Below are 25,370 nucleotides of genomic sequence, written 5' to 3' on the forward strand. Positions count from 1 at the left end.
ACCCCTCCCCCGAGCCCACCGCCGGGCTGAGTCCTGCCTAGGGCCCCCAAGCTCCCTGCGGCGCCCAGCCCCGGCCGCCCACCTAGGGCCCCCGAGCTCCCTGCGGCGCCCAGCCCCGGCCACCCACCTAGGGCCCCCGAGCTCCCTGCGGCGCCCAGCCCCCAGCCCCGGCCGCCCACCTGCTTGCCGTTGTGGGTGACCGAGGACAGGATGGTGCGCAGCGTCTTCACGCCCATGGCGATGTCCAGCAGGTGGGCGGCGAAGAAGAAGTTGTTGTAGTGGCCCAGCAGGGACATGACCATGTACCAGGCCAGGTAGAGGAAGGACTGTGGGGGGAGGGGAGGGGAGGGGCTGGGCTGGTGGCTCCTCCGTGCACCCCCCAGGCCAGCCCTCGGCCCCGACATCCGGGCAGGGAGTCGCCCTCCACACGTGCGGGTGAGGCTAAGCGGGGACCCAGCCCATCCGCTCCCCCCCGGGGCCCCTCGCCTGGGCTACTGGCCCCAGCCTCCCTGTTTGCCTGCCAGGCCCTGCCCTGCGCCCACTTCAGCCTCCCAGGCTGGCCCGCCACAGCTCTTGCCTCCCCACTGAGACCCAGGACCCCCTGTCTCCCCCACAGCCCCTTGCCTCCCAGACCCCTCTCCTTGCTGTCATGTCCCCCGGCCCCCCGACACCTCCCCGGCCCCCTCCCATGTCCCCCGGCCCCCCAACACCTCCCCAGCCCCCTCCCATGTCCCCCGGCCCCCCAACACCTCCCCAGCCCCCTCCCATGTCCCCCCAGCCCCTCGGGGTCCCGACACCTCCCCAGGCCCCTCCCCACCCTCCCGGCCCTGCACTAACGTTGTCAGTGAAGATGACACCGAACTTCCAAATCTGGTACTTGATGTCGATGGACATGATCCTGTGTGATTGGAGGGGGGAGGGTCAGCAGGCGCCAGCCCAGCCCCCATCCTCTGAGCTTCCTATCCCCCACCCCCTTGAACCTCTGCCCCCCAGCCTGACCCCCGCTGCCCTCTGAGCCTCCCAACCCTCAATTCTGAGCTCCCGTGCCCCCATCCCCTCTCCAGCTCTGTCCCCCAGCTCCCTCCCAGGCATCCCAGCCCCCCTCAAGTTCCCCGCCCCTCCCTCCCTCCCTCCCTCCCGCAGCTCCGCCACCCAGCCCAGCCCAGCCCATCCCCTCACCAGCTCAGCAGGGACTTGTCGGGCTGGGGCTTCCTCTCACTCTGGGCGCTGATCTCCAGGCTGGCCAGGTCCATCCCCAGCAGCTCCGCGATCCGTTCCCGGCCGTAGATGTCGCCGTATTTCTCTAGCACCTGGGGAGGGTGGGGCAGGGCCCCCGGAACCAATGCAAAGGCAGAAGGGCCTGGGTCCCTCCCCCGCGCCCGTGTCCCCAATGCCCCAGGGGATGGCAGTCACCCCTTGCCCCAGGAAGCTGGGAACCGCTGCCCCCCAGGGAGTGACCCTATCCCAGAGCACAGAGGGACTCACCTTCCTCTTGACGAACTTATCCCAATAGTTGCTCGGGAAGGACCTGGCAGGAGGGCAGAGCGAGAGACAGGGTCAAGGGCAGCTCCGGCCCTGGGGTGGGGGCAGTAAGGGGAGAGGGGGGCAGGCGAGGGGGCAGCTGGGGGAAGTCCCGCCCCCCCAGGCCTCAGGCTGCCTTGATGGACACAGCCAGGAGCTGCTGGCAGCGCCCCAGCCAGCGCCTCCCCGACCCGCAGCAGCTGCGCAGTGCCCCAGCCCGGGACCCCCGGCCCCCACGCACGGTGCGTTCAGCACCAGCCGGTCCCACTGGCCCTTGATGTCGTCGTCCTCAGGCTGCTCGGTGATGTACAGCCCATCGAACTCCAGCTTGCGCGCCAGCTCCTTCTCCCGCTTGAAAATCACCAGCGGGACCTGCCGGGTGAGGGGCGGTCAGGGCACAGGTGGGCCCAGCCCAGCAGTACCCTGCAGCCCATGAGGGCGGGGCCAGTGTGTGGTGGGCGGCGCCCTGTGGCACTCCCCAGGGTGTGGGTGGATTTGAAGGGGTGGGGGCCTCATGGCTGGCTGGCAGGCAGGTGTGGCGCTGTGACCCCATAGCGGGTGGGTGGGGCCCCATGACCCAAAGCTGGCAGGCAAGGACCCCCCAGGCCCCTACAGCCCCGAATCGTTTTGAGGGATGTGGCTTCAAGACAGGTGAGTGGGCGTGGCCAGGTGATAGGCGAGTGGGCGTGGCTTGGTGGCAGGGCCCCCCCCAGCACCTAGGTAGGTGTGGCCCCATTGTAGGTGGGAGTGGCCAGTGGCTGGTGGGTGGGGCCCATGGCAGACAGCTGGGTGCCTGGGCAGGTCCTGACTGCTGGGCATAGCCCCACCGTGTCTGGGCAGGGCCAGGTGCGGGTGGGTGGGTGGGCAGGGCCTGTGGGCGTGGCCTGTGGCGGGTGGGCGTGGCCAGCGCTCACCTTGAGGCAGTTGTAGCCAATGATGCAGAGGAAGGCGACGAGCGTGTGGGTGATGGACAGGAACTGCAGCGTGGGCTGCATGTAGCCAGTGCTCTCTTCCAGGAAGTAATAGACCACGCTGTCCTCCGCCTCGTCCTCCCCCGCCTCCTCGCCGTTGGCCCCGAAGCCCGAGCCCTCAGCCAGCTCCTCCAGCAAGCCCGCGCCCTCCAGCGCCCCCTCGCCCGGCGGGGACTCCGACACCTGCGTGGCAAGGGACAGGGAGAGCGTCGGGGCAGGGGCGGAGACCGGCGCCTCCCCTCCCAGGCCGGAGCCCAGGGGCGCTGGCCCCACCTCCCGCCCCAGCGGGCCCGGGCCCAGGCCCTGACCTTGTAGAAGAGCAGGATGAAGTTGATGGCGAAGGCCAGGAAGAGGGCGAGGAAGCGCAGGTTGTAGAAGTTCCGGGACAGGTAGTTCTGGAAGGACAGAGCGGGTCAGCGCCGGCGTGGCCGTGAGGGGGCACTGCCCCTGCCCAGCCCTTCTGGGGGCCCCTCCCCTAGCCCGGGCCCAGCCACTCCCCCACAGCTGGCCAGCCCCGACCCCCAGCCCTGCCCTGGGAGCCGACCCCCCTCCTGCAGCCCCACGGTACCAGGAACTTGACTCTCTGGATCTCCAGCTCGGCCCAGAACTCGGAGGTGCTGTCGGTCGGCTCCTCCTTGCGCTCCCGCGGGGCGGCCACCTTCCTCCGCTGCCTCCCAGGGGCCTCTGGCTCAGGGGCGGCTTCCGGCTCCTCCGGCCCCACCTTCTCCCCGTTCTCGGTGCTGCAGGGGTGGGGGGCAGGGGGTCGGGGGGGTGCACCTACCTCAACTCCTTTCCCCAGCCCCAAACTGCCCCCCAGGTGGCAGCCCTGACCCAGGCGGCGCTGGTGGGGCCAGGGGACAGCCTTGTCCTCCTGGTGCCCAGCACCAGGTCCCCTCATCCCTGTCCAGGGGACCCTCTCCCTGCAGCTCCCCCACAGGCCCCCGGCTCCACTCACTCGGCCTTCTCAGCCTCGGCGGGCGGCTCCTCCGTCTTCTCCGGCTCCGGCTCTGGCTCCAGCTCAACCTCCTCCCCGTCCGGCTGGGGAGCGACAGAAGAGACCCCATGTCAGGGACCCTGGACGGCTCCTGCCACATGGGAAGCAGCCCCCCAGCTGGGATGGGAACCTGTGTCTAACCCCAACCCAGCTCCCAGCCGCCTGCTCTAACCACTGGATTCCCCCCCACCCCCAGAGCTGGGGAGCAACTCCAGGACTCTTGGCTCCCAGCCCCCACCCTGCTCTAACCACTACATCCCCCTCCCCTGGAAGAGGGGCCAGAACCCAGGAGTCCTGACAGCTGGAAGGCCGGCCCCACTCACCCTGCCCCCACGTACCCCCAGCTTTCTCTTGATGATGGGCGAGCCCTCAGGCGTGGGCGGTTCCACTGGCGTGGTGTCCCCCATATCCCCCAGCCCCCCTGGGGCGTCGGGGGCAGCTGCTCGGTAATGGGCAGGGTCCTTTTTCATCTCCACCCTGAAGACCTCCCCGCCCTCGTCAGGGGCCTCTTCTTTGCCGTCCTCCGCAAACTCGGCCACCTGCCCATCCTCGGCCGCCTCCTCCCTGTCCTCAGCCGGCCCCAGGTCCCCGTGGACCTCGTCCTGCGTGGGGTCAGGCATGCTGGCCAGCAGCTCGGTCACTGTGATCTTCTTGGCCCCTTCCACCAGCCCGCCCCCGAAGAGCGCGCTCCAGAGGAGGAAGACGAGGCCCTTGAGGACGCCGGAGAAGAAGAGCAGCACACCCAGGAGGACGGCGTACAAGCAGGAGCCGACTCCCACTGCCAGCTCCTTGACCGTCATCTTCTTCAGCCGGCGGAGCTGGCGGCGCAGGTTGCGGTAGGTGAACAGGCGGAGGAAGTTCATCACCCCCTCCAGGAACTCGCCGAATGCCGAGGCCGCCTCCGAGGAAGCCCTGGCTGCCTTCTCTGCCTCGGCTCCCTCCCCGCCTTCGCCCTCCTCCTCCTCCTCTTCCTCCTTCTCTGCCTCCTCCTCTGAGATCTGGGCGGCAATCTGCATCTCGAAGATGGTGTCCTCGCAGAAGCTGACGAAGAGCTCCATCTTCTCCGACTCGCCCCCCTCGTTGACCACGTCGAAGATGAACTGCCGTTTGGACTCCTTCACCTGGGGCATCTCCCACTGGGCCTTGTTGGTCTCACTGATCTCAAAGTAGATGCGCTCGATGCGCTTGCTGGCCCCCATGATCTCAATGCGGCCAAGGTAGGGCCGGAAGTAGTTCAGGATGCTTTCGGCCTGCTCCAGGAAGGTCTTGAGGCGGCTGTCATGGGGCACGTGCTCAGAGAGGTTGGTGAGCAGCACAGCCACGTTGAAGCCGATGTCCTTGGCCGGCTCCTGGAAGCGGTTGGCGAACTCCTCGTAGTCGATCATCTCGTTCTCGTCTGCCTCGGAACAGGAGAGCAGGAACTGGATCTCAGAGGGCGTGTACTGCTTCTGGCTGTCCATGGCCTTCTGGAAGTCCTTCTTGGAGATCAGCCCCCGCGGGTCCGTGATGTAGTCCAGGAAGGCGTCCGAGGCCACGATGTCCTTCAGCTTCAGGAACATGTCGAAGAACTTGAGGATCATCTCCACGTTGCTGGATGACTCCACCAGCATGTCCACCATCTGCCGGGCGATGGTTCCATTCACCACGTTCCCTGGGCCAGGCAGCAGCAGACAGGTTAGGCAGAGGGACAGGCAGGGTTGGGGGGGGACAGACAGTGGCAGCAGGGGGAACTGGGATGGGAAGGATGGGTGGCCAGCCTGCCAGAAGGGCCTGCATGGAGATGGCCAGAGGAGTGTGCACGTGGGAGGGACAGACAGCGACACAGGGACAGCCGGGAGGAGGAGTACACGTGGGAGGGACAGACAGCGACACAGGGACAGCCGGGCGGAGGAGTACACGTGGGAGGGACAGACAGCGACACGGGGACAGCCGGGCGGAGGAGTACACGTGGGAGGGACAGACAGCGACACGGGGACAGCCGGGCGGAGGAGTACACGTGGGAGGGACAGACAGCGACACGGGGACAGCCGGGCGGAGGAGTACACGTGGGAGGGACAGACAGCGACACGGGGACAGCCGGGCGGAGGAGTACACGTGGGAGGGACAGACAGCGACACGGGGACAGCCGGGCGGAGGAGTACACGTGGGAGGGACAGACAGACAGTGACACGGGGACAGCCGGGTGGAGGAGTACACGTGGGAGGGACAGACAGACAGTGACACGGGGACAGCCGGGTGGAGGAGTACACGTGGGAGGGACAGACAGCGACACAGGGACAGCCGGGCGGAGGAGTACACGTGGGAGGGACAGACAGCGACACGGGGACAGCCGGGCGGAGGAGTACACGTGGGAGGAACAGACAGTGACACGGGGACAGCCGGGCGGAGGAGTACACGTGGGAGGGACAGACAGCGACACGGGGACAGCCGGGCGGAGGAGTACACGTGGGAGGAACAGACAGTGACACGGGGACAGCCGGGTGGAGGAGTACACGTGGGAGGGACAGACAGCGACACAGGGACAGCCGGGCGGAGGAGTACACGTGGGAGGGACAGACAGCGACACGGGGACAGCCGGGCGGAGGAGTACACGTGGGAGGGACAGACAGCGACACGGGGACAGCCGGGCGGAGGAGTATACGTGGGAGGGACAGACAGCGACACGGGGACAGCCGGGCGGAGGAGTACACGTGGGAGGGACAGACAGTGACACGGGGACAGCCGGGCGGAGGAGTACACGTGGGAGGGACGAGGGGCGCATGTGGACAGACAGCCATGCAGAGGGACAGACAGAGGCAGGGGAGAGAGGAGGGAGCAGGAAAAGCGGCAGGGACTGGGCCGCCGCCCTGAGCTGCGCCCGCATGAGCCAGGCTGGGATGGGGGAAACAGTGCAGGGGGGGCGCCCAGCACCCTCACCCTCCAGCAGCGACAGCAGCATCACCACCATGTCCTTCTGCAGGTCCAGCAGCTCCTTCAGCAGCCCGATCTGGCTGGAGTCCTGCAGAGACACAGGGAGCGCTGTGAGAGGCGAGATGCACCCCCGAGCTGGCACGGCCCGTGCCTGGATCCACGTGCGTACACACACCCTAGTGCTCGCATGGACCCCATGCACATATGCACGTCCTCGCCTTTCCATGGACCTCCACGCGCACACGCGTGGCCCTGCCCTTGCACGGACACCACACATGAACTCCACGCACATACGCACGCCCCTGCCCTCACAATGATCCCATGCACTGACGCCACGCACATACACATGCCCTTGCCCTCACACAGCTGCCATGCACATACACACGCCCCTGCCCTTGCACTGACACCACACACACACACACACACACACACACACACACATATCCCCTGCCCTTGCACGGCTGCCATGCACATACACACATGCCTGACCTTGCACAGATGCCACACACATACACACGCCCTTGCTCTTGCACGGACGCCACCCACATACACACACCCCTGCCCTCACACTGACACCACACACATGCACAAGTCCCCAGCCCTTGCACAGATGCCACACACACACACACACACACACACACACACACCCTGGCATAGATGCCACACACATACACACGTCCCATCCTTGCACAACTGCCATGCACAGACACACGCCCCTGCTCTCACACGGACACCACCCACATACACACACCCCTGCCCTCACACTAACACCACACACATACAGAAGCCCCCAGCCCTCGCACAGATGGCACACACACACACACCTCCTGCCCTTGCACAGCTGCCCCCCACACACATATCCTGTCCTTGCCCAGCTGCCACACACATACACACGCCCCCTGCCCTCACACTGACACCACACACATACGCGCCTCACACAACCCCCACACCTAGGCGCACCCCTGCCCTCGCACGCCTCCTGCTCACACACAGCCCTGCTGTCCCTGGCAGAAAGCTGCACTCCTTGGCTCAGCAGGCTCGTGGGTGCAGTTCCCTGTGCTACGGGCCCAGGAGACTCAGACCCCACCCCAGTTGGGGCACGGAGCTGCAGCCCCACGAGTCCCCAGCAGTGCTTCACATTCCCCAGGCCCAAATGCTGGACTCACTGAACTCCCAGCTGCTGCCACGGTCCTGGAGCAGGGACCCTGGACACCCCCGGACCGAGGCTGCAGAGGGCGCGTGCGGGGGGAGGGGGACCCACACCCCTCCCCTCTTACCTCGGGGTACAGCCTGCTCCGGAAATGGTCCTCACAGGCAGCGCAACAAAGAGAGAGTTTGGGTGTGGAAAAATCCCCTCCCCAGTGTGCCCGCAGGGTGTCCCCCGCTCTCCCTCCCTGCGGTGGGGCCCGGCACAGGAACAGGCGGGGGAGATCGCCCCCGTCAGCCCCAGGAAGAGCGTGTGCATGAGCCCTCGTGCACGTGGCTGCATGCGTGCCCCGCTTGCACAGGTGGGCGTGGGAGGGCTCTTGTAAGCGTGCACTCCGGGGGGGGCACCCAATGTGCCCTGAGCCTGCCGTTGCTAGAGCTCCCCACCCCCCGAGCCCCCAGCCAACGGACACCCCAGCCAAGCGCAGCACCAGCCTGTCTGCCCGGCCCCCCACACGCCAGGGCAGCTCGGGGAGGGAGCATGGGGGGGGGGGGAGTGTGTTACATGGGGGTCAGGGGGAGACACGCCAGCTGCTGCACAGCCAGAGGGGGGACCAGGCCAGACCATCCCACTGAGCTTTCCTGTGTGCGCTGCCTGGCGAGGAGGGGCTCGCTCTGCCTCAGGGGCTGTCTGTGCATGGGGTGGGGAGGGGGTCTCTCATTACCCCAGGCCCTGGGGCTTTGCTCACCTAACAAGCAGCCACCAGGATCAATGCCCGGGGCTGCTGGTGTGCACAGCTTTGGCTGGCCCATGCCCAGACAGGGTGGGGCCTGGCTCCTACCAGGGAAATCCCTGGCTCCTCCGCCCCCACCCAGCTGCAGGGGCATGCCTGGGAACCCCTCCCAGTCAGGGTCTCAGGGTGAGATATGCCGGGGGCTCAGCCCCCCCCGCCCCACACAGAGTCAGAAAGCAGCGGGTGAGGGGCAGCTGGGACTCGGGATCGTTACATGGGGCTCTGAGAGCAGCAGGCTGGGGGCAGCTGGGACTTGCGGGTCCCTATGTGGGGCTCTCTGAAAACAGCAGGCTGGGGGCAGCTGGGACTCGGGGTTGTTACGTGGGGCTCTGAGAGCAGCACAGAGTTGCAGGGGCCGATCAGGGTGTGTCCCTGCAGCCTCTGGCTCTGCAGTGGTCACTGCCGCCTGCTGTCTGGACAAGTGTGCAGTGGGGGGGTGCTGCTTAGAGACCATGTGTGCACGCGCACATGCACATTTCCCAGCACACACACACACACACACACAAACAACCACTCCCCCAATATACTCTCACACCCTCGCACTAGGCTCTCTCACACACACACAGGAACCCCCCCAGCTCTCCTTCCGTGAGTTCATATTAAAGCGCCCCTGGAAATCCTGGGTGGCTGGAGCCTGGGGTGCCACAGCTGCCCCCGACCTCTCCCAGCTGGGGGGAGCCAGGGGGACGCGGCTGCTGGGAGTTGCGGGGGAGCCCCTCAGTCCCAGGGACCCGGGAGCCAGGCACAGCAGCCTGGTCAGTTTCCCAGCTCCTGCTAGCAGCCGAGAACTGACCAGCTCCCCGGGGCTGGTGGGGAGCCTGGAAAGTGACCAGGGGCTGCTGCGCCAGGCTCCAGGGGTGCAGAGGAGGAGCAGGGAGGGGTCCCCCTTTCCCGACTGATGTGAAACTTAAGGTATGTGAGGAACATCACCCCCTGTAAGTTGGGGTTTTACTGTACTCCACCAGCGTGCGCACAGTGTCTCTCTCATTCACCCCCACACACACACACACTTCTCTACACATGGCACATCTCTCTGAGACATTCGCCCAATACACTCGCTCTCTTGCAGACATGCACACATGCCATCTTTCTCTCACATGCACAACACACTTTCACACAGACACACACACACCCCTCTCATACAGATACAGACACATTCTCCCAGTACACATACATACACTCTCTGACACACACACACACGTGCACACTCCCAATACACAGATACACACTGACACACACACACCTCTCTCACACGCACTGACACACTCTCCCAACACACACACACACACACACACAGACACTCACATGCTCCCAATACACAGATACACACTGACACACACACACACACCTCTCACACACTGCCACTCTCTCCCAGTACATACACACATACGCACACAAAGACTCACACATGCTCCCAATACACACAGATACACACTGACACACACACACTTCTCTCCCAATACACACACACACACACGCTCCTGTGGACATGCAGTGTTAGGTCAGCACCCTGGGGTGCTCCTGTGCAGTGGTGCTGCAGGCGGGTTGGTTTGCCGTGCAGTGAGGCGACTTCTCTGCTGTCAGCGGCTGAAACGCCCCATGCGGACTGGATTCCAACTTTACAAAAATGGGCGGGAAGCAGAAACCCCAGCCCGCCCCAGTAGCACAGACTCCCGGAGGCCCTAGAGCCAGGGGCTCGCGTGGGATGGAGCGACTGGAAAGCTGAGGAGCTGCGAGTGGCTGGGGATTATGGGGCAGAGGGAGAGCTCAGTGGTTAGAGCATCGGCCTGCTAAACCGGGGGGAGTTCAACCCTTGAAGGGGCCATTTAGGGATCTGGGGCAAAACAGATTTATATTGTAAAAAAACGGGCTGGTGCTCGGTCCTGCCAAGAGGGCAGGGACTGAACTCGGTGACCTCCCGAGGCCCCTTCCAGCTCTGTCCGTCTATTGCGGTAGTTTGGTCTGGCCTGGCGGAGTGGGGGAAGGACGGACGGACAGACGGGAGGTGAGAGGGCGGGAAGAGACGAGGAAAGGGCGGGAAGAGAGACAAGGCAGCGAAGGGCCAGGGACCGGCCGGAGGAGCTGGGGGAGGGCAGCGGGGGAGACTGGGAGGGTGGGCGGCAGCGCGGGCGTGAGATGGCACGTGCCACACAGAGGTTCTTACGCCGTTTCGGAGTCCGGCTGGCTGGCTCATCTGTCACACAGCAGAATAAAAATGTTATTCAGCAACATTTTTAAGAGCATTTTTGTATGGTGCCAGCCACTGTCTGGCCTCTTCCTTTATAGCCTGGGCTGTGGGGGGGCCCCACTGCCCCTGAGCTGAGCCTGGCCGGGCGGGGCGGAAACGGAGCTGGGTTTCCCCAGTTAACAGAGTCAGCAGGGAAAGGACGGAGCTAAGAGGAGGCATAGATGAGAGGCTTGGCTCTTGCACCCTCTGCTCTAACCAGTAGTCCTCACTCTTCTCCCAGAGCTGGGGATAGAACCCAGGAGACCCTACCCCACCTCCCTGCTCTAACCAGCAGCCATCACTCCTCTCCTAACACTGGTGAGAGAACCCTGCTAACAGCTCCCCTTCTAACCACTAGAGCTCACTCCCTTCCCAGAGCTGGCGCTAGAAACCAGAAGCCTTGGCTCCCAGTGCCCCCTACTCTAACCACTGGCTCCCCCTCCTCTCCTAGAGTTGGGGCGACAGCTCAAGAGTCTTGGCTCCCAACCTTGCACCCACCCTCTGGCTCTACCACTGGAAGGCACTGCTCCGACTGAGCTGTGAATCTATTTTCCATGAGGGGCAGAGAGTCTGGTATTGTAGATGTGAGGACAGGCAGAATGAGAGACAGGATGGAGAGGTGGGTGGGCAGATGGTGGGCTGGGAGGATAAATGGGTGTGGGGCTGGGTGGATGGGACAGACACAGGTTTAGGAGGATGGATGGATGGACAGGGGCGGAGGAGGATGGGTGATGTACATGTAAGGCTGAAGGACCCAGGGTCATCAACAGGTGAGTTTGGCCTGGGAGCTTAGGGCTGAAGACATGAGCCTCTGTCACGTGAGCTAAAAGCCAGCTGGCTGAGGCTGAGGCTGAGGCTGTAGAACAGATTTCACTCTCCCACTCTGTGGTCTCAGAGCCTCTGGGTTATATATGGATGGATGGACAGAGGGGGGTGTAGGAGAATGAATGGACAGACATATGGACGGGGAGGTAAGAGTGTAGCCCAAATGCAGCATATCAGTGTGGGTGTAAGAATGCGATTGTAATGCTACTACCAAGAACAATGTTTGTCAGAGGCTCTTGCTACTTGAGAGGCTTTAACTTTGTAATGTTAATTTCTTGTCTGCTTCGCAAACGTTGTATAAGATTCTTCTGTCATTTCGTCAGTAACCGTGTCACTGTTTTGAAAGCGTCAGTAACCCTGCCTGAGAGGGGCTGGTGCGAATGCAGGGTTGTGGGCAGAGCTGAAGATATCATGAATGGATGGGCATGACAAAATGAGAACCTTGGAGGCCATCAGAAAACATGCATTGTGCCTGGTGCTGAACAAATGACCAGAACTGACAACCTGGGAGGCAGCTGGATGCTTCGAAAGGTGAGACAATAAAGAAGGGAAAGATGGGGTGCCTGACAGTAACCAGTAACTGTGGAAAAACCCCAAGACTAACACCACTGAAGGGTCAAGGATTGCAGCATGACACAGCCAAACCACAGACCCCACTAGCAATGCACAAGTATAAATGGGGGGGCAGGTTTCCCAGGGCTCACTGGGTTCTGTGCCGCAGGGCTTGGAGCACTGGAGGATGGATGGACGGACAGGGTGTAGGAGGATGGATGGGGGTGTAGGAGGATGGATGAATGGACAGACGGACAGGGGTGTAGGAGGATGGGTAGATGGATACATGGATGTATAAGAGGACAGATGGACGGGGTGTAGGAGGATGGATGGACGGACAGATCGAAAGGGGTGTAGAAGGATGGATGGATGGACAGATGGATGGATGGGGTGTAGGAGGATGGATGGACGGATGGAAAGGTGTGTAGAAGGATGGATGGATGGACAGACAGGGTGTAGGAGGATGGATGGACGGACGGGGTGTAGGAGGATGGATGGGGGTTTAGGATGCTGGACAAATAGATGGATGACTGGAAGGGGGTGCAGGAAGATGGATAATTTAGAAGATAGGATAAAATTCAAACTGGCGAAATGGTCTGAGGTAAATGGGATGGAATTCAACAAGGACAAATGCCAAGTGCTCCCCTTAGGAAGGACCAATCCATGCCATGTGTACAGAATGCAAAGGGATTGCCTGGGCGGGAGCACAGCAAACCCTCGATTTCATGGGCTAATGGGGGCGGTGTCCATTGAAGCTGAAAGTCCGTTAAGTCGAGGGTTTACGGCTCACCCACCCCGCCAGGCTTCCTCAGCCCCAGCCTCCCCCACAGAAATGCCAGCTGCTCACCTCAGCAGCTGCCACTGGAACCCCGCCACGTGTGGCTGAGACAGCCGCCACCACAGCTGCCACGCGCTCCTCCCACCAGGGTATGGTGCATATGTGAGTGCCGTCTGACCGCGTACGCGCCCCAGCCCTCGTGGGAGGAGCAGATGGTGGCTCTGGCAGCAGTCCAGGACGCCGTGGAGGGTTCAGCTGCGGCAGACGCGGTAAGTCCCTTACTTTGCGGGGGGCTTTAGGATTTTGTGAACCCTGATGAAGAGGGCTTCGGAAACAAGGGGGAGGCTGGTGGACATCTGTTGTTCCCTAAGTCCACTAACTCGGGGTCCATAAAATTAAGGGTTTGCTGTGCTGCACAAAGGGACCTAGAGTCACAGTGGACCAGAAGCTAAATATTAATCAACAGTGTCACACGGAACAAAAAAAAAAACTCTCTCTGGGTTATATTAAGAGGAGTGTTGTAATCAGGACAGGAGGAGCAATTCTGCTCTGCTCGGCTGGAATACCACGCCCACATTGCAGGGAAGAGGTGGGGAAATTGGAGAAGGTCCAGAGAAGAGCAACAAAAACGATGGAAGATCTAGAGCACATGGTCTGGGGGGAAGACTGAAAGAACCGGACCGGTTTAGTTGGAAAAGAGACGACCGACAGCAGATATGGGGAGTTTTCAAGCACCTAAAAGGCTGTTACAAGGAGGGAGCAAAATTATTCTCCTTAACCTCTGATTTGGACAGGAAGCAATGGGCTCAAACTGCAGCCAGGGAGGGTGAGGTTGGACATTAGGTGAAGCTTCCTAATGGTCAGGGTGGGTAAACGCTGGAATAAGTTGCTGTGGAATCTCCATCGTTGTAGATGATTAACAGCAGTTGGACAAGCACCTGTCGGGGTGGTCTGGTGGATACTGGACTAGAAGAGCTCTGGAGGTCTCTGCCAGTCCAATGATTCTCTGATTTGATGAAGGGCTGGGTGGACAGACAGGAGGGTAAATGGACAGATGAATGGACAAGGGTCCTGCTTGCTCCCACCCCCTCATCCCTGGATCCTTCTCCTTTTCCCCCCATTCATCACCACACTTTGCCCCGGGACGGTTCCTTTGCCATCTGTTGAGTGAGCCTCTGGGGGCCCTGGCCCCATGGCCTGACTCTGCCCTGCGTGCTCCCCACCGGGGCTGCATGGGGGGGCCTACCTCACCTGGCCTGGAGGAGTGGGGGCGCCCACCCCATGGGCCAAACTTGGCCAAGCGTCCTGGGCTGCTGAGTGGGGCATGGCTCGTAAAGGAAGGCGAGACAGGGAAATACAAAAATGGATCAATCAGAGAACACCCGAAGCTGCTGCCGTGGTCTGGGGAGAGGAGAAGCCATGGCTCAGAGGAAGGGGAGGCCACGGGTCGGGGAGGGGGAGACAGGCGGGGCACACAGCAATCTGGGTTAGTGCAGCAATTACAGGGATCAAAATCACTCACCCCGATTCCCCCCCAAACACGCCATCAATGAGACGTACCGTGGGGGGGGTAAGATCGGGGGGCACTTCACCTGGACTCCAAATCCTCCCTCCACTCTTGCCCCCTGCCCAGCCAGAGACCAGATTAGAACTGGCAGCTGGGCTGGAGTTGGGGAGGGAGGGGGGCACTGCCCTAGATCAGAACCAGCGACAGGGGGCAGTACTGGATCAGGACCCATGTGAGCTCCCCAGGCCCAGATCAGGACCCTTATAGGGGTTGCCAGCCCCAGGGGACGTGCCCACCAGACACCGCAGCCGGTGGGTCCCTCCTTTGAGATGACAGACATTCGTCCCGGAGCAGCTGGCTACTGACATCCTTGGGAACCGGCGACTGCCTGCGGGATGCTTCCTGGGGCTCCCGAGCCTGGAGGTGCCAGTCAACCCTTTGGGGGGGGCAGCCCCCCCGTGTCCCCAGCCCTCACCCCGTGAGGGCGCAGCAGCTGCCGTTACCTGAGCCAGCTTCATCATCATGTGAGCAAAGACGTGGAGGAAGCCAACCACGGCGTCCCACAGCCGGCTGTGCGCCAGGCTCTGCTGGTTCCCCGTGCAAGGGCCCTGCGGGAGACAGCCGAGCCCGGCCGGAGGCAGGAGCAGTGAGCGGCACGGCCGCGGCCAGCCACAGAACCCAGAACGGTGCTAGCGGCACTGGGGACCCCGCCGGGTGCGGAGCTGGCGGTGCAGGGTTCCCACGGCCAGCGCTGGGATCCGCCACCTCTGGGGCAGGGCGTGAGGGCTGCTTATACAGGGACCCGGTGCTCCTGTAAGCTGAGTGCTTGGGCGGCCGCCAAGCAGAGAGCCAGGTGCCCCCAGCGGATTGGCAGAGCCCTCCAGCCGGCAGTGGGTGTGCCTGTGGGAGGTGCATGTCTGCGCCTGCCTTGGTGCACGGAATAAAATTTATTCTGCCCATGGATGGAAAGAATTAGCAGGACCCTTACAGGGACCCCTCACCCAGTGCCGAGAGGCAGCCACCTCTGGGGTGGGGAGCGGGGCTGACTTAACAGGGATGCCTCGCCTGGTGCGGGGATGCAGCTCTCTGTTGGGTGGGGCATGGAGATGGTTATACATGGATCTCTCACCCAACATGGAGGTGCAGCCACCTCTGGGGTGGAGCACGGGGGAGCTGGTTATACTGGAATCCGTCTCCCAGCATGGAGGTGCAGCCACCTCTGGGGTGGAGCATGGGGGAGCTGGTTAGAGAGGAATCATCCCCATCCCCGTCCCCGGGTCACAGCCACAGCTGTATATTTCCTTTGTGGGACAGGGAACGGGAGCAGAGAGGGCGCAGGCAGAGCTGTGCCTGGCTGCAGGGGGGCAGTCTGTGGGGGCAGGGCCGGGCCTGTCCCTGGCTGCAGGGGGGCAGTCTGTGGGGGCAGGGCCGGGCCTGTCCCTGGCTGCAGGGGGGCTGTACCTGGATGTACTCCGTCAGGCTGTTGAAGACCTGCTTGGCCACGGCCATGGCCTTGGAGAAGTTGCGCTTGCCCTGCTCGTCAATCACGTCCTTGCCCGAGTAGTACCAGTAGAAATCGCTGATGGATTCCTGGGGGAGAGGCCAGGATTAGTGCTGGCCCCAGAGACCCCTCGCCCCCCCACCCCCCAGCAGGCTGAGCCAGGGACTAGCTGGGGGGCAGAGGCCTGTTGACGAGGGAGCTGCGGGGGGCCCATGGACACTGAGGAGGAGCAGGGGTCAGGGGTCTGGGCCGGCAGGCTAGAAGGGGGCGCCGGGAGCTGGCCGTGCTGGTGGGAAGGGGCTCCGGGGCGGCGCTGACCTGCAGGCGCAGCAGGTAGTCGACGGTGCAGATGATGATATTCACAGTGGTTGTGTTCCCCGTCTGCGTGCGCAGGTAGTTCTGGAAATCTGCCAGGGGGAGACACTGAGTCAACCCCCCCTCCGCTGAGAGCACCGCCCAGCCCCCGCGCACAGGGCACCAGGGTGGGCACAGGGGGCTGTGTCGGGCTTCCGCCCACTGGCAGGCAGTAGCTGGGTGCTTGGCTCACTACCCACAATGCCTTGGCCAGGTGTCAGACTCTGCTCTGACAACCCACAGCACCCAACCACCGCCTAGCACACTGCCCCACCCCCACGCACTGCTTACCCCACCTATCACACTGCCCTGCCCCCACGCAGTGCTAACCCTACCTATCACACTGCCCTGCCCCCACGCAGTGCTAACCCCACCTATCACACTGCCCAACCCCCACGCAGTGCTAACCCCACCTATCACACTGCCCTGCCCCCACGCAGTGCTAACCCCACCTATCACACTGCCCAACCCCCACACAGTGCTAACCCCACCTATCACACTGCCCGACCCCCACGCACTGCTTACCCCACCTATCACACTGCCCGACCCCCACGCAGTGCTTACCCCACTTATCACACTGCCCTGCCCCCACGCAGTGCTAACCCCACCTATCACACTGCCCTGCCCCCACGCAGTGCTTACCCCACCTATCACACTGCCCGACCCCCACGCACTGCTTACCCCACCTATCACACTGCCCGACCCCCACGCACTGCTTACCCCACCTATCACACTGCCCGACCCCCACGCACTGCTTACCCCACTTATCACACTGCCCTGCCCCCACGCAGTGCTAACCCCACCTATCACACTGCCCTGCCCCCACGCACTGCTTACCCCACCTATCACACTGCCCGACCCCCACGCACTGCTTACCCCACCTATCACACTGCCCGACCCCCACGCAGTGCTAACCCCACCTATCACACTGCCCGACCCCCACGCACTGCTTACCCCACTTATCACACTGCCCGACCCCCACGCAGTGCTAACCCCACCTATCACACTGCCCTGCCCCCACGCAGTGCTAACCCTACCTATCACACTGCCCGACCCCACGCAGTGCTTACCCCACCTATCACACTGCCTGCCCCCACGCAGTGCTAACCCCACCTATCACACTGCCCGACCCCCACGCAGTGCTAACCCCACCTATCACACTGCCCTGCCCCCACGCACTGCTTACCCCACCTATCACACTGCCCGACCCCCACGCAGTGCTTACCCCACCTATCACACTGCCCGACCCCCACGCAGTGCTAACCCCACCTATCACACTGCCCTGCCCCCACGCAGTGCTTACCCCACCTATCACACTGCCCTGCCCCCACGCAGTGCTAACCCCACCTATCACACTGCCCAACCCCCATGCAGTGCTTACCCCACCTATCACACTGCCCTACCCCCACGCAGTGCTTACCCCACTTATCACACTGCCCTGCCCCCACGCAGTGCTTACCCCACCTATCACACTGCCTGCCCCCACGCAGTGCTAACCCCACCTATCACACTGCCCCACCCCCACGCAGTGCTTACCCCACCTATCACACTGCCCTGCCCCCACGCAGTGCTAACCCCACCTATCACACTGCCCCACCCCCACGCAGTGCTTACCCCACCTATCACACTGCCCCGCCCCCACGCAGTGCTAACCCCACCTATCACACTGCCCTGCCCCCACGCAGTGCTTACCCCACCTATCACACTGCCCTGCCCCCACGCAGTGCTAACCCCACCTATCACACTGCCCGACCCCACGCAGTGCTTACCCCACCTATCACACTGCCCTGCCCCCACGCAGTGCTAACCCCACCTATCACACTGCCTGCCCCCACGCAGTGCTAACCCCACCTATCACACTGCCCTGCCCCCACGCAGTGCTTACCCCACCTATCACACTGCCCTGCCCCCACGCAGTGCTAACCCCACCTATCACACTGCCCGACCCCACGCAGTGCTTACCCCACCTATCACACTGCCCCACCCCCATGCAGTGCTTACCCCACCTATCACACTGCCCTGCCCCCACGCAGTGCTTACCCCACCTATCACACTGCCCCGCCCCCACGCAGTGCTTACCCCACCTATCACACTGCCCCGCCCCCATGCAGTGCTTACCCCACCTATCACACTGCCTGCCCCCACGCAGTGCTTACCCCACCTATCACACTGCCCCGCCCCCATGCAGTGCTAACCCCACCTATCACACTGCCTGCCCCCACGCAGTGCTTACCCCACCTATCACACTGCCCTGCCCCCACGCAGTGCTAACCCCACCTATCACACTGCCCCTCCCCCATGCAGTGCTTACCCCACCAAACACACTGCCCCGCCCCCACGCAGTGCTTACCCCACCTATCACACTGCCCCACCCCCACGCAGTGCTAACCCCACCTATCACACTGCCCCACCCCCACGCAGTGCTAACCCCACCTATCACACTGCCCCGCCCCCACGCAGTGCTTACCCCACCTATCACTGCCCCGCCCCCACACAGTGCTTACCCCACCTAACACACTGCCCCGCCCCCACGCAGTGCTTACCCCACCTATCACACTGCCCGGCCTCCATGCAGTGCTGGCCTCCACCTTTCACACTGCCCTGCCCCCCCTGCAGTGCTGGCCCCTACCTATCACACTGCCCCACCCCCCCCCGCAGTGCTTACCCCACCTATCACACTGCCCCGCCCACCCCTGCAGTGCTTACCCCACCTATCACACTGCCCCACCCACCCGCTCCTGCACACACCCACCCATCCATGGGCCCACCCACAGAACCCACCTGCACATGCACCTGTCCTCTCATCCACCTCCTCCACCCACCTACCCCCTGCAGAGCCTCCCATCCCCCAGCCCACCCAGGAGCCCATCACCCCCCTCCCCCAGAGACTGCAGGTGGTACCAGCTGCACCCCCCATTGCCCTCCCCTGCCCTGCACCAGAGGAGTCCCGTCCCTGGGCTCACGGGGCCCCCGCCGGCCCGCCCACCGTACCGTTGTTGTGGCCCTCGCACAGCAGCTGCAGGAAGCGGAAGAGATCCTGTGTGAACTCATCGTCTGCCATCACCTTCTCTCCTAGAGCAGGGGAGGGGGAGAGACAGAACTGGCCAACATTAGCAGTAGCGACTGGGCGCGGGGGGCTGGGTGCGGTGCCATTGGTGTTAGCACGCACAGCGGGCACGGGGAGAGGGGCCAGTACTGGCCAGGTGGCCCACGCTCCAGCACACGGGGGCACCACCCACAAGGCCTTGTCTGCGGCTCCGGGGTCATAAGAGGCAGTAACCTCCATCCTGAGTAAGGAGTGAGTAACTTCTGAGTAAGTAGGGAGTAAACACCACCAGGAATAAGGAGGAACCTCCACCACAAGTAGGGAGGGAGTAATCCCTGCATAAGGCGAGTGTAAACTCCAAGGATGGAGGGAGTAAGCCCCATCCAAATAAGGAAAGTATAACGCCTATGTGAGGAACGGGTAACCCCCACCAGAAGTAAGGTGGGAGTAACCAGGAGAATAGAGCACGTAATGTGGGAGTAACCCCTGAGTAAGGCGCTCAGAATCTGGTCCACTGGCTCCTATGGGAGTTGAGCCCAAACAAGGCCTGCGGGGTTCAGCTCGGGTTAGTGGGGTCAGGCAGCATGCATCTCGTTAGGGGCTCCCGGGCCTCCTCGGAGCCACTGGCTGCGGCGGATGGGGTGGTGGGATATTGCTTCTTTTTGCCCAGCTGGAGAACAATATCGTCAGCTCCCCGACATCCTGGGGTCAGCAGAGCTGGGCCCTGCCCGCCCAGTATAACAGGCAGTCAAGGGAGATACAGAGAACTCAGAAGGGAGGATACTGGGGGAGTGGGACCAGCGTTAACGTTACTGGCTGGTTTACAGGGGATCTACTTTGTAGCCATTTAAAAGTGCTTTTTTTCGTAAAATAAAACAAAATAAAATTAAAAAAAGAGGAGCCGTTACTCAGCCAGCTCCGGCCCCCGCCCTCCCACCAGCCAATCCCGTGGCTGGGGCTTCTGAGGTGCCAGTACTCAGTACCAGCACAAAAAAAGCACGGTTTAAAACAATCTGCTGGGGCCAAATGCTGACATCTGAATTGTGGCTAAGATCCCGATGGAGATAAGGAGGAATTTTGCAAGAGTAAGATCTGAGTAATGTTGGTGCAAAGTCAGGGTAATGGGGAGTAAAGTCAGGTGCTGCTGGAATAATGCAGGAGCAGGCCAGTAACGTAGGAGTAAAGTCCAGGTAACACAGGAATATTGAAAGAGTCAAGTCAGAGGGGCACAGGACTAGTTCCAGGGCAGCGTCGGTGTAATACCTGGTGCCTCTGGTCCCCGCTGGCTCTGACTCCTGGCTGGTTAATAGGGTTAGTGGCAAAGGCAGGAGCATCAGCCACACTGGCGCAGACATTAACGTCGATATGAATTCCACCAGAGGGCAGGTGCTGTGTGCCTGGCCCCCAGGCGGCTTCATATCGCCCCTGGCAGCGTTAATCGCCAGCTCCTTTCCCAGTGCTCATGGGGTTGCCTCCTCCCATTCCTGCTCAGAGACGCTAGCGTGCGCAACTGTAACAACCCCTAAACCACCACTGACGGGAGTTACTACATAGATACTATCACGCTGTTAGAACAGAGATACTGCAAGGACGCAACTACACTTTTACTACACAGATACGAACAGACTATTACCACACAGATACTACAAAGTCACGATCCCACTATTAGCACAAAGATACCACACAGGTACTATTACAATATTAGTGCAGAGGTGTGGCAAATGCTGTTACTACATTGTTACTACACAGGTACTTTGAAGATACTACTGCAAAGATAACGTGGAAATACTCTTATGCGGGCACTTCAAGGACACCACACGGATACTCCAAACAGACTAGAAAAGCACCATATCAGTATTAAAAAAGATGCCTCACAAAGGTCCTCCGAAGACACCACTGCATTGTTACTGCAGGATGCCAAAATATTATTACAAGGATATGACAGAGATGCCCCATATCTTACAGGAAGACGCCCCAGCAATACTATGAACGTTCAATCCAACTGACCACCCAGAGCAGCACAAGAAAGCCACCACAAAGCTTCCATAAAGAAGCGCCCGTGTTACTCCAGAGACAGCACCTTGCTCCACTGCAGTACAGATGCTACAAAGACGCCACGCCGGTAACACAAGACGCCCCACTGTTACTCGGAAGAGACCCTGCTTCATGGTGACCACCCATGGACCACCGTCTGCTGTCCAACAGCTGGAATGCGATCAATAAAAGGTCTGCTTGGCCCAGCTGATGCCCACAGGCCCAGGAGAGCAGTGAGAGCTGGGGAAGGAGGAGGGGTCTGTGGCTGGGGCTTAGAGCGGTGGGCGAGCACCTGAGGAGAGTGGTGAAAGTGGCTTCTGATGGGGGCACCTGAGTGTCCTGGTTCCAGCAGAGGGGTGCAGTTAGTGCTCAGCACAGACTGGGAGAGGCCACAGCCAGCAGGTGCTGCTTCCAGGCTGCCAGGGGGTGGGACCTAAGCTGCAGAACATGCCACGTGGAGCAACGGAAACACCCCCACCCACCTCCCCTGCCAGGCTGATCAGAACCCCTGAGCCTGACACCCGCCCACCATAACAAACTGACCCCCCGGTTGACCCTAGCACAGCAAATCTGAGCTCCCAGCTGGGTCTGTCCATGAAAACAAACCTGCTGCTCTTCTGGGAGACCTACCACACCAAACCAGCTCCCCCTCTCCTCCCGCCACCTCTAGCAGCATATCAGCTGGGGAGCGGATAACCTTGATTAAATAAAAAACATCCGCGGGTTTCTCAACATTTCAAGTCAGATTATTAAAAGATACAAATGAAAGATAGACTTGTTATTAAATTACACGGGAACTGATGACCAATGTCAAAGTCTAAACCATCCAAACAATTCAACCCAAATATAGGAACAAAGATTCAGCCCAGCCATTTTTGCTGCCAAATTTCTCAGCAAGTGACAGCACTAAACTGGTGTGAGTCCCTGGCTGAGCCCTGGCAGAATTTGCCACCTGCTAATCCAGCTGTGGGCAGCAGTAGTCCCTTCTGAGAATATTTTTCCATTTCAATTTTTTCAACCAACTCAACTCACTGGCCAGATCTCCCAGAGTTAGTTGGTCACTGGAAAGAGCAGGTAAGCTGCTCTCCTTTTCCAGTCTCAAGAGGATGAGCTCTACTAGTTCTACAGCCTTTAAGGCCATGGCGACCAGAAATGACCAATACAATTTTGTAGCTGCAAATTCTTCCTTTGCTGAGTAGGGAAGCAAGTTTCCATTGGAAAATGCTGCCTGCCAAACTTTTTCACCATGTTTCTACGCGGTTTGCTTTCATTCCAATGCTGGTTTTGTGCACTGGTCACTGAAGAGACCATTTTCATTCAAACGAGGCTGGACACGAATCACCCATAAAAATGGAATAATCATTTAGCCAACAGGCAAAGCACCATTCGCCCGTCTATGAAATAACCAGTACCGCAGAATGGCAGACTGACTCTGGATACTCAAAGCCACACGACTCATCAATAAAATGCCTGTAGCTGGTGTAGACGCGAAGGTGGGTGCATAACTGATTGGATAACCATTCTCAGAGAGTAGTTACCAATAATTCACTGTCATGCTGGAAGGGCACAGTGAGTGGGATTCTGCAGAGGGATCAGTTCTGGGTCTGGTTCGGTGCAATATCTCCTTCAGTGACGTAGATAATGGCACAGAGAGTACACTTGTAAACTTTGTGGATGACACCAAGCTGGGAGGGTTAGCTGGTGCTCTGGAGGACAGGATTATAATTCAAAATGATCTGGACAAACTAGAGAAAAGGTCTGAAGTCAACAGGATGAAATTCAGTAAGGCCAAGTGCAAAGAACTCCACTTACGAAGAAACAGTCAGTAGCACCTATACAAGATGGAAACGACTGCCTAGGAATGAGTCCTGTGGTAAGGGATGCAGGGATCGCAGTGCAGCACAAGATAAATATGAGCCAGCAGAGTAACACCGCTACAGAAAAATAACAGCAAATGTAAGGAATGTGCCAGCAGGAGCTCAATGCTGTTGAAGGGGTTGGGGAATGTGTCCTTCAGAGATCATTTGCAAGAAAACGCAAAGGTGTGCATATGTAATGCCTTGTAAACAAAGCCCGAGGGGAGCACGTGAAGCAAGGAGGTTTCTGTCTATTGTAAACAATATGTTGTTGTAAAGTCACAATTTTTGCGATCACCCAGTGTAAGAATTGTGGAGTCTCACCACTGCTTGAAGTTGTTGTGGGCGTACAGGGCAGTCATCACCGCTGTGCAAGATATGGATTGCACAGGGCTCCCTCCATCTAACATTAGTCAACATTTTAATGGAATGGGGCATTCTGTCAATGACCTCAAGGTATGTGTGTTATTGAAGAAGAATTATCGCACCGTTCTGGAAAGGGAAACAGCCGAGCTGGCGTTTATATTCAAATTCGGCTGTTTCCACATTAACACATGGTTTAAACCGTGATGGGAACTTTCTGTGTCACTATAGGGGCTTGTCTGCACACTTGGCTCAATCTAATTCTTGACCTTCCCCCCCACCCCTCCACTCTCTGATTTGCTCACCTTGATTATCTTTTTCTGATTTGTCCTCCTTGCTCACTGTTTTTGGTTCTCTGTGCCTTAAATATTGAGTCTGTTCTGGTCTGGCTATGGTCTGAAGAAGTGGGTCTGTCCCACAAAAGCTCACCTAATAAACCATTTTGCTAGTCTTTAAACTGCTACTTGACTGCTTTTTGTTTCCATCTAAGCCCTGTGAGGTTAAAAAAAGGGGGGGAAGGGACAGTGGTTGAACCAGCTGGCTGGAAGGCTTTTGGCTATGCAGCTGTAAGACTGGTTTGACTAGGTCTTCTCCCCACTGTTCATAGGCAGACTTAAAGATGGGTCTATAGTTATTCTGTGAGAATCCACCTGGGCAGCTACTGAGATGCTGTGGTGAGGCCCAGAGCTGAATGCCACTACAAACTGAAATCACTGGTAGCTGAAGCTATGGAGAGCTGGAATCACAGGGTTTTGCCTAGAGCAAAACCCCAAAGACAGCAGCAGGTGACTGGCAGGAGTGACTGGCGGGCGGCCGGTATGAGTAGTGGGGAACCAGCAGGCACGACCAGCAACTGGTAGGAAAAGCAGCGGGCGGCTGGCAGGAACAACTGGTGGGCAGCCGGTGGAGCGGCTGGCAGGGGCAAGCAGAACGCCGGACTAGCACAAAGGTAGCATTGCCTCAGGTTCAATGAGGGAATGCATCAGGGTGATGTGTCAGGGCCTGCACGGACTGGACTGAGTTGTAAGTGGGGTATTTGAAGTGGGGTACAGAGAAAGTTTGGGTCTGTGGCTTAGCTGGTTACAGCATTGGACAGGGGAGCCTGAGAAGCCAAGGACACTGCTCAACCCATTTGAACTGGGGCAGTTACTTGAGGGTTGGTTCTGAACACTGGGTATGGGATTTTTCCAAGCTTGTGCCATGTGACTTTTCTGCCTCTTTCATTAAAAGTTTCTTTCTACACTCAGACTCTGTGCTGGCGAGTGGGGCAGCATTGCCTCTCCGAGGCCCCCAGGGGGGACGTGAATGTCTCAGGCTACTGGGTGGGGGCTCAAGCCGCTTCTATGTGAGTTGGATGAAAAGGAGCCCCTAGATGTTGAACCTGGCTCCAGTTGCTGACGACTCCTGGCAGAAGAGTTACACAAACATCATTCTGGGATGTTGTGTTGTTACTACATTAGGATGTAACTTACAGACCTTTGTTGTAACTACTGATAGACATTTGCAACAAATCACGTACAAAGTGGGCCAAGTGAGTAGTGTACGTAAAGCTTATTATGGTTATGCCATTTGGGTGCATATTTCATTTTTGTATTTGAAGCTATGAGTTTTGGCTATGTGCTTGTATTGCAAATGTTAGCCCCTGGGGTAACGCCCACAGAGTAGCTCACTGAAGTGACCGGGAAAGACTATTCTGATTGATTGGCCCATCAAAAAACATTCAACAGACAGTGAAACCCCTGGGAGACACCAACTGCACTGAACGGGGGCCCACCTGCAAAGACCCGAGACAGGCCTGGACAGGGACTGGCTAATGGGACTCCGAACTCCATCCCACAGCCAGAAGAATGGGATTCCCCACCACCCCACGTCAAAGGAGCTATAAAGGGTCCTGGAAAGTCTTCCAATTTGTCTTCAGTTTGGCTTCTCACTTCTGGAGGATCTTTATTACAAGCTGAAGTTATGAACAAATGAGTAGAAGACCCATCCTA

General features: G+C 59.9%; 1 protein-coding gene across 1 annotated transcript in view; it reads right to left on the reverse strand.

The window, feature by feature from the left end:
• The window catches only part of RYR1 (ryanodine receptor 1), a 123,555-nt gene that overhangs the window by 3,730 nt on the left and 94,455 nt on the right, over window positions 1-25,370 (reverse strand). Inside the window, 15 exon segments of the mRNA XM_075015975.1 lie at window positions 180-326; window positions 838-898; window positions 1,180-1,310; window positions 1,486-1,528; window positions 1,763-1,893; window positions 2,436-2,675; window positions 2,801-2,887; window positions 3,061-3,232; window positions 3,448-3,530; window positions 3,825-5,137; window positions 6,403-6,484; window positions 14,729-14,833; window positions 15,687-15,815; window positions 16,045-16,133; window positions 19,072-19,152. Of these exon segments, the coding sequence (XP_074872076.1) occupies window positions 180-326; window positions 838-898; window positions 1,180-1,310; window positions 1,486-1,528; window positions 1,763-1,893; window positions 2,436-2,675; window positions 2,801-2,887; window positions 3,061-3,232; window positions 3,448-3,530; window positions 3,825-5,137; window positions 6,403-6,484; window positions 14,729-14,833; window positions 15,687-15,815; window positions 16,045-16,133; window positions 19,072-19,152 (2,894 nt within the window).

Source organism: Carettochelys insculpta, chromosome 22 (genome assembly GCF_033958435.1).
Source record: "Carettochelys insculpta isolate YL-2023 chromosome 22, ASM3395843v1, whole genome shotgun sequence".
Taxonomy (NCBI): Eukaryota; Metazoa; Chordata; order Testudines; family Carettochelyidae; genus Carettochelys; species Carettochelys insculpta.